Here is an 8825-nt window from a genome sequence, read left to right as displayed (position 1 = left end):
GAGGAGCGCCTGATCGCGGCCGAGGCCCGCAAGAACGCGCCAGCTCGTGGTGCCCGCAAGGCCCGCAAGTGAGGAGGCGATTACACGCGTGCGTGTGTGCGTGTTTGTGACTCTGAAGCGACTTAGCGGGTGGACTGTGAGGGTTCGAGAAGAGGTGCTTGAGGTGTGTGAAGCGCTTCTCCCCTCTCGGCCCTCTCTGTGCTTTTGCTGTGCCTTTCCCCAAATCGCTTCACGTTATTTGCATGCATCCGCGTAGGCGCGTGCGTGTGTCTGTCTCTTGGCCGGTCTCCCTCTCCCTCCCTCTCTCTGTGAGTGGGTGTGCGTGTGTCGCACGGGACGGGCTCCGCTTTAGTGGTTCTCTCGTGTTCTACAGCTGTTTTCCTTTCTCAGTTTAGCTGTTTTCGTTCGTTATTTCCTCACGACCAACGCGCAAAAAGCGAAAGACGACATGAGTATATCGTCCACCCCCCCCCCTCACCGGCGAGGACAGCGGCGAAGGGATAATGACGATGAGGATGGACTCTTGCGTGCATGGGCCTGGCCCCCCTCCTCCTCTTCACGCCTCCACTGGCACAGTGCCCCGCTGCCTCCAGCATCAACTCCAGCACGCATCCCTGAACGCATGTGATGTTTGGTGTGCGTGTGCGTGTTTGAGCGTGGCGTTGGCTGTGACCAGGCAAACGAGAGGGAGGCGGCGGGCAGAGCGTAGGAGAATCGCGACACGGGCATTTTCCACTTAGACTCGTGGGCCGCGGTGTGGCTGGACCTGTGTGGAGAGGGGTCCACCTCCGCCTTCATCTTTCCTTTCTCGCCCGCGCCTCCTACACCGTCTCCATGTCTGTGTTTCACGCTGACCGAATTCTTTATCCCCCTCCCTCCCTCTCTCTCGTCTCTTGCTCGGGTGTTTTTGCGTGTATGGGTGTGCGAATTGGTGCAACCGCCGCGCTTATCCGCCGTCTCCGCCTCTTCCGCTGCGCACCACGCATTCCTCCCACCTCGAACCGCCCCACTCCCCACCCCTTCTTTCCACTCGGCGTACTCACCGCCGTCCTATTCAGTCATTTTCCTTCTTTTCTCGCCAGCTCACCGCGTTTTGTTCTCGCACAAGAAGTCCGCTTCCGTGTTCCCCCGCCTCTGCCCCCTCTCCGTCTTTCCCTCATTTCTGTAGCCCTCGCGTGTACCACGCGCCATCACGCCCCCTTCTCGTTTTGCGTCCCGAATCCCTCTTTCTCGTTGATAGCAGAAAGAGCGACGAAGAATTACGTGAGCGCACATACACACACACAGTCTCTTCGCATCTTCACTAAACCGCAGAGACGTGTGCATCAGCAGCCCTCCACACCCATCTCGCCCCTCCTCTCTCTCTCTTCCCGCAAAAGACGTGAAGGCTATATTGGAGATACCAGTGGGGAGAGCACGCATCGGAAAAGAGGTAGACGACGACCAAGCGATTCAAGCGCACATAATCCTAAGAGGCAATCCCCCCCCCCTCCCTCCCTCCCTCCCTCAAGGATACTACAGAAGTGGAAGTCCATCACGGACCAGTCTTGCTTTACGTCTTGTTGTTGTTGAAGCTCTACAAGAAAAACGGCTTTCCTCCTCGCCCTAGTACAGCAAGATGATCCTCAACTTCTCCTCCCTGGCGGAGCTGTACGTGTATGCCACGTGCGTGCTCCTCGGTGTTTCGATGCTCATGCCGCTGAATGCCCTCACATCGGCACCGGCGTACATGCTCGACTACTACAAGTACGCAACCCGAGACCCGAATGCGAAGCCGAACAGCCCCATTTTCTGGAATAACATTCTCACCTTCTACAACGTGGCGTCGGTGGTGACGCAGGCATTGGTCGGCCCAACGGTGCTGACCCCGTGGGCGCGCAAGCTCTCCCTCTCCTTTCGCTTCTTCATGGCCCTGACGCTCATGATGGTGGAGGTGTTCGTAATTCTGGTCATTCCCGCCGGGGGCGTGTCGCAGGTCGGCGCCATGGTCGCCTTCTTCATCGTGACCATCGCGGCTGGCGTGGGCAAGTCCTACCTGGAGGCGACGTGCTACGCGCTGGTGGGTACGATGCCGCCGAAGTTCATGTCCGCCATCATGTTCGGCTGCGGCTTCTCCGGTGTGATTTCCTCGACGCTGCAGTGCATCATCAAGGCGTCCATGGAGGACACGTACGACTCGGTGCTCCGCCAGGCGTACCTCTACTTCAGCCTCGCCCTCGGCTTCATGGGTGTTGCGCTCGCCATGGCGCTCTCGCTGCGCTTCAACTCCTATGCGCAGGAGCACGTCGGTGAGTTCCGTGCCATCAAGCGGGCCAATGACGCCGCAAAGGGCCTGGACGTCGAGGAGACCAACAAAGCCGCCCAGGAGGAGCTGAACGCCACCCTCAGCAGCAGCAACCAGCGTCAACCCTTTACCACCAATCCGGCGGCTAAGGGCAATGAGATCTACGGCGATCTCGTCGACGAGGAGGCTGATAAGGCGCGCCGCAAGGCCGAGGGGGCGGGTGGCTCTGACGAGCTGAGCGAGTGCGACGAGGTGCGGGTGGTGGGCCGCCAGGCTGGCGACACCTACAGCGACAGCAACGCTGACGACCGCAACCTGACCACCTCGGAGCAGCTGCAGCGCACGCGCGCGTGGCCTGTGGTGAAGTTCATTTGGCCTCTCATGGTTTCCTGCTTCTGCAACTTCTTTGTTTCGTTGCTCATCCTGCCGTCCCTCATGATCCCGGTCGACCGCGCGGACAGGTGGTTTGCAACCATCGCGATTCTGCTGTACAACTGCGGTGATGCGACCGGCCGCTGGCTATCCTCAGTGAAGTTCCTGTGGCCCTCGCACTTGGTGCTCTTCATTGGCGTCGGGTGCCGCTTCATCTTCATTCCGCTGACCTTCCTGTGCATCTTCAAGTACATCCCTGGCCACCCGGCCCCGTACGTGTTCTTTGCGCTGCTCGGCCTCACGAACGGCTTCTTCGGTGCGATTTCGATGGTGTTCGGCCCGATCGACGCACGCCTGCGCACGGAGGGCCAGCGCGTGATGGCCGGTCAGCTGATGGGTGTCGCGCTCCTCGCTGGTGCATCGCTGTCCGCCATGCTGGCGATGGCAATCGTGCCCTTCCTGCCCTAAGCACAATGCAAAATGAAACGCGGGCACGAGGCAGCGGCGGCAGCAGCAGCGGCAGGCTCGAGGTCAAGGGGGCGAGAGCATGTGTGTGTGTGTGTGTAAGCGACACAGGAAAAAAAAAGGTGACGACGACCACCGCACACACTGTCGTTCACTCTCTCAACCTCTCTGACTCCACCCGTCGGCTCCCACCGCGTCTTAGTTGCTTCGCCTTTTCTTCTTGCTGGTACACCTGCTCTGTATGTCTGTGTGTCTGTCTGTAGGTGTGTGTGTGCGTGTGTGTGTGTGTGTGTGTCTGTGTCTGTGTGTGCTCGTCGCCCTCGCAGAAGAAGTAATATGAGACGGAGAGTACAAGGAGCGAAGCCAAAACCAGAGGAAGCACCGAGGAGACGTGCAGACAAAGAAAGGATGCGTACGGTGCCACGCGCGAACACACGTACACACGAAAGAACACACACACATATATATATGTATATATATTCACTATTACATATATATCTGATATATATATATATAAACCCACAGCAACAGCGTTGATCGAATAACACACACACCCACACACACACACACACAGACACCTACAGACACGCACACACACACACACAAAAAGCCTCTTCCCTCTCTCTCCCCCCCCCCCCTCTCTCTTTTTTTTCTTCGTTGGTTCACGCTTTATATTGTCTTCCTCGTTAAGTTGACCTGTCTTCGTTGTTCGTTTCTCATGTGTTTGCCTGTGTGTTCTCGTTTCTTTCTCTCTTTTTTCGTTGTCTTTGTACTCCACCTCCCTCTACCCACCCTCCCCCTCCCTCCCTCTGCCCTTCGTTTTTTTTCTTTTGTGGGCCGTGTTCTCCTTTGTGCTACTTTATGCTTCTCCCCTCCCCCTCCCCCTCTTCCCGAGTGATGAACTCAGCAAGGCGCGTCTCTTTCTTCTTTTGTTGTTGTTTTTTGGTTGGGTTCTTCGTCGTGTTTGATCATGCACGCCATGGTTCTCTATTTGTTCCCGTGCTGCTTTTCGCCTGATCTGCTCCTCCTTCCCTCCCCACCCACATGCGCCCCCTCCCTCCTTGTTGTTTTCTTGTTGGCTTTTCAGGCTTCCATCATGTGGTCGCTTTTCTCCCTCGGACGTGTTTCGCTCCTCTCTGGACAACGAAACAAAACGAGGAGGAGACGTGCGTGTATGTGCTTGTGTGTGTGTGTTTGTTTGTTGTTTTGCGGAGGTGATGGGTGGCAGCGTCGCACGATACACACGACACACATACACACACAGAAACACGGAGCGACGGAGAACGACAGCCACACCAACAGCGAAGGGGCGCAAACCACACACACACACGCATATATATATATGTCTCCATCCACCCCCATCCGCTCATCCATCCATCCATCTCGACGCTGGTGGACAGTGACGGAACACGACGACTAAAGCGACAGAGCAAAACCAGAGCGGGCAAACAACAACAACAAAAAAAAGAAACGCAAGCCGTCAGCAAGGTGCGTGAGAGAAAAAAAAAGAGAGCGAGCTCGCTAACCCCTTACACACACTCGCCACCTCACCACATCTTACGAACCCCTCTCTTCCCCCCTCCTCCCTCCCACACACACACACACAACGACCTCTCCGCCTCGCAAGAAGGGGCCCGGTGATAGAGGAAGAAGAGGAAAAGTGAAGATCGAAGTGGATGCGGGTTGTGGTGGGGTCTAGAGAGAGAGAGAGACGTGGCGAAAATAAAAAATAAGAAAACAACTGGCAAAATAAAACGTGTGAAGCTCTTGCAAGTGGAAAAAGAGAATGCGTGAGGAGCTGTGTATGCCCTACTAATCCCCTCCCGAAAAGAAGACAATAATGTAAGAGGGGAAGATGAAGAGGTGGAAACAGCCGTCAGAGGACAGCTCCTCTCCCTCTCCGACTCACACACACACTTGCTGAAGACACGCGAAAGAACTCAGCGGAGATCATCCGTCTTCGAGTGTGTAGGGTTTGTCTCTTATTTTTGGAGTAAAAAAAGAAAGGAGTGGTAGTTTCTCCATATATAAAACAAAAAAAGCAACAGGAATGCAAACGAGTGAGGTCATCATCCTGCACCACATTGGGCGCGCGCACGTGCGTGCTTAGACTAATTTTTCACGGTTGAGCTCTTTTCGTTTTGCTTTCTGAACTTTCACACGCCTGCATTGGCTTTTCTTTTTGCGTGTCGATTGGTGTACTCGACTCATATTCGCCGATCGTCCTTCTTTTTTTTATGGGGGTGCGTGTGTGTGTGTGTTCGTATGCTTTCTCTTGCACTTCCCTTCTTTTCCCCAGTACCTTTCTCGTCTTCCACCACCACCACCACCCTCTTTCCTCCTCCTACCTACTGTCGACCCTCGATTTTCTTTTTTTCTGTCTTGATTTCGAGTTTGTGTGATACATGTTTCTTTTTTAAGTGTCCCCTGACTTTTAAGCACACCGTGTTGATTGTAATCGACTGTTTTTTATGCCTTGCTTTTTTTTTTCGCTGCCCTCATCTCCCCTCTATCATCACCTCTTCTCTCCCCCCACCCTTCCCTCCCAAGACAATCGAGGTTAACTTGTTCAAGGTAGCGTCAACGGAAGAGGAAGAGAGCAATAGCACACTCTTACACGATGCACGGTGACAGCAGCAGCAGCGCACGTACACACACGGACACAGCAAGAGTGGGATTAGCGGAATAAGGAAGGGAGACGAGAAGGCTCTGAGATGAAGAAAAACAACAGCAGACACTTTTTCTTCACCTCTTCTTGCTCACTCGCCCCTCCTCTCATCGCATCTCTCTCTCTGGTCTTACGGTTACTACTAATTGATCGTGCCTTCGTGAGTGCGTGTGCGCCTCAGTCTAACTGTGATCATCTCCCCTTCCCCCTCAGACACCCTGTTCTCCTTGGTTGCCGGTCTCTGAGTCTTTCTCTCCGTCTGCTCGCACACCTTAACATTCCCGGCCGCCATTAAGCGCTATTTTCACTTTTTGGTTTTCCCGCTTCACTCACTCGCTCACTCTTTTTACTTTCTTCACCGCTCGGCGTTTGCGTGTTGTTCTGATCTCCTGCTGTTCTTGTGCTTTTGCATCTCTCTCTCTCCGCCTTTCGTGTGTATATATACTTTCTTTTTTGAAGGTTTGTGTGTGTGTGTGTGGAAAATCCTCCCATCCATCACATACACACACACACACACACAAACCCCTCCCCCCCCTCTCCTACGCGCGTGTGTTTGTTTGTGTGTGCGTGCGTGCCCTTTTCGCTGACTTCCACCCAAGCATGCACGGTTGCACAAGCACACGACCTACACCCCGCGTACGTGTGGCCGGAGTGTCGCCCTTCTCCGGTCACCACCACCTCCTCCACCTGTCCTCTCTCCCTCTTTCTTTGCGTGCGTGTTTCTATTTTTTTTCCGCCTCTTTCGACTCCTCCTCCTCCCCCACGTTCTCCCTCCAACAACAAAGAAATTTACACCCATACACACACGCATGCACACACAAAAATCACACGCAAGCAGTCCCGCTCATTTTCTGCTTGTGCGTGTGCGCGTGTGCGTGTGCGTGTGTATCTTCTTTAGTTCTTCCGTGTGTTCTGTTTTGTGAGCTTCGACACATGGTGTGTATTTTTTTTAATTGTAATGTTTTGACTCTCATCTTGTTTCGTTGTATGTGTGCGTAGAAAGCGCTTCTTCGTGGTTTTTGTGGGCTGTGATTTCCTTTTTTTTTTCGTGTTTGCCGTTTTGTTCCCCGTTCGGTTGTCTCGCGCTCGCTCCTGCATAGAGACTCACACAGCCCACCCTCTTCCCTTCCCTGGTCCACTTGCGTCTCTCTTTCTCGCCTCTTCGTGATGTGTATGCATGCATCCATATCTGTGTATGTGTTTTGTTGTGGGCGTGTAGCTCTCTTATGTCCGGGCGATGAGAAAGAGGGGCAAGCGACGGCGATCTCTCCTCCTCTTTTTTCAGCCACCTCACGACTCACACCATGCTCACAACGCACGCGGAGACGACGGAGACGATGCTTGCATGAGGCTCGGAGACGAAACAACACAACAAAAAAACGACGAAAGTGGCCATGGTGTTTTTTTTTCGTTGCTGTTGTTGTGTGTGTAGAGGGGCGGCAGGCGAGGGTGGAGTGCCGGCAATGAACGAAACAAAAACAGAGAAAACAAAAAGGGCGGCAACGCCGACTTCCACACAACACACACACAGACACACGATATATATATATATATATGTGTGTGTGTTGTGTGGAAGTCTTAGCACAAGAAAACCACGCACGCCCATGATCAACAGAGGCTTGCTGGATAGACTGTAAAAAAAAAGAAAGCGCAAGGTTCGTGTGCGCGCGAGTTGAAAGTGTTGAAGTACTTGATATATATATATATATATGGATACATCTGTGATTCCTCCCATCATACTCAAGAAAAAGGCAACAAGGAGAACATGAGCAGCTATGGGATGTCAAACGCATCGCCAGAGCGGACGAAGGACCGTACAGAGGGGAGGAGTTGCAAGGGAAGTGCCGCATGATCTCCTCCTCGTATCACGCCTCTCCGCGCATGTCACCAGCAACGGCGTCATCGATGTGGTTTGTGGTGGCACGGCGCACCTGTCGCGCGCACACACACGCACGCTGCCCCCTTCCCCCTCTTCCTCTTCCTCTTCCTGTATCTCTGGGACCTCATCGCCTCAACGCTTTCTTTCTCGTCATCCTCCTGTGTTGTTGTCCTTTTCTTTTTTTTTTGCCGTTGCTGCTGTCGTCTGTGCGGCCATGCGCACGCGTGTGTCATGCGTCGTTGACGACGCAACGATACCAATACTCGATGCTTGGCAAGCATGAAAAGCAGAAAGGGCTCCGAGAGAAAGAGAAAGGCAGTCCTGCCTCGCTCTTGCGTCTGTCTCTCTCTTCCTTCGCACCGCCGACTTACCTGCGGCTCCTCCTCACCCCTTGTCGTGTTGATTCGCATCGCTGACGATGCTGCGCATAACCCCCAGCCGGTACGCCAGCAAGGTGACGGCCGGCAATGCCAAGAATCAGGCCGGGTCGCCGCGGCAGAAGGCGAAGATCTTCCACGTCATCCCTGGCACCCCCGTCACGCCGGTGGAGAAGCTGAAGGAGCAGCGCCGCCGCTTTGGCCAGGACCGGTACTCGCGGCAACCCGAGTACAGGCCAGGGCGCAACGTCCGCATGGACCCCAACACCTTCACTCTATATGCGACGACGAAGGGTGTCATGACCATCCGCACCTCGCGCATCAACCCTTCGTACAAGTGGCTCGACGTGGAGCCCGACATTCAGAAGGTGTACCGCAGTCGATGCATGCGCGCCGCCCTTCAGGCCCGCGGAAAGGCCTCCATGATGGTAGCGGGCAACGCGCACTACCGTGCTGAGCTGGATCATGTGACGGAGCCGCACTGGCGCGAGCGCGTGATGAGGGTGCCGAAGGCAACGGAGCGCTTCCAGGACCCCAACTGCTTTACTCGTGGACTGGTGCCCTTCCTGCGCCCGCTTAGCCGCTACTCGTACGAGTGAAGTGTCTCTGGCTCATTGACGCAGGGGCGCAGCATGTGCACGCGCACCGTCTGACGGTGACCAAGCCGATGGAGGCAAGGAAAGGCCATTGGCAAGATCCCCCAACTCAAAGGCTGCGCTGCTCACCCTCCTTCTCGGCTCTCTGCCGCCAACAACAAAAAAGGGGGCCCGCCTTCGCCTT

General features: G+C 54.7%; 2 protein-coding genes across 2 annotated transcripts; both read left to right on the top strand.

Moving 5' to 3' along the window:
- Positions 1-1618: 1618 nt before the first annotated feature.
- LDBPK_131110 (nucleobase transporter) lies at positions 1619-3124 on the top strand (the record flags this gene model as incomplete). The annotated part of the gene is made up of 1 exon (XM_003859274.1): positions 1619-3124. One exon carries the CDS (start codon positions 1619-1621, stop codon positions 3122-3124), a length of 1506 nt encoding a protein of 501 aa, XP_003859322.1.
- A 4962-nt stretch (positions 3125-8086) lies between these two features.
- Positions 8087-8644, top strand: LDBPK_131100 (hypothetical protein, conserved; the record flags this gene model as incomplete). Its single annotated transcript, XM_003859273.1, has 1 exon — positions 8087-8644. One exon carries the CDS (start codon positions 8087-8089, stop codon positions 8642-8644), a length of 558 nt encoding a protein of 185 aa, XP_003859321.1.
- Between the last annotated feature and the right edge of the window lie 181 nt (positions 8645-8825).

Source organism: Leishmania donovani, chromosome 13, assembly GCF_000227135.1.
Source record: "Leishmania donovani BPK282A1 complete genome, chromosome 13".
Classification (NCBI taxonomy): Eukaryota; Euglenozoa; class Kinetoplastea; order Trypanosomatida; family Trypanosomatidae; genus Leishmania; species Leishmania donovani.
Note: the sequence above shows the minus strand (reverse complement) of the source record. Positions and strands in the feature narration are given on the sequence as shown.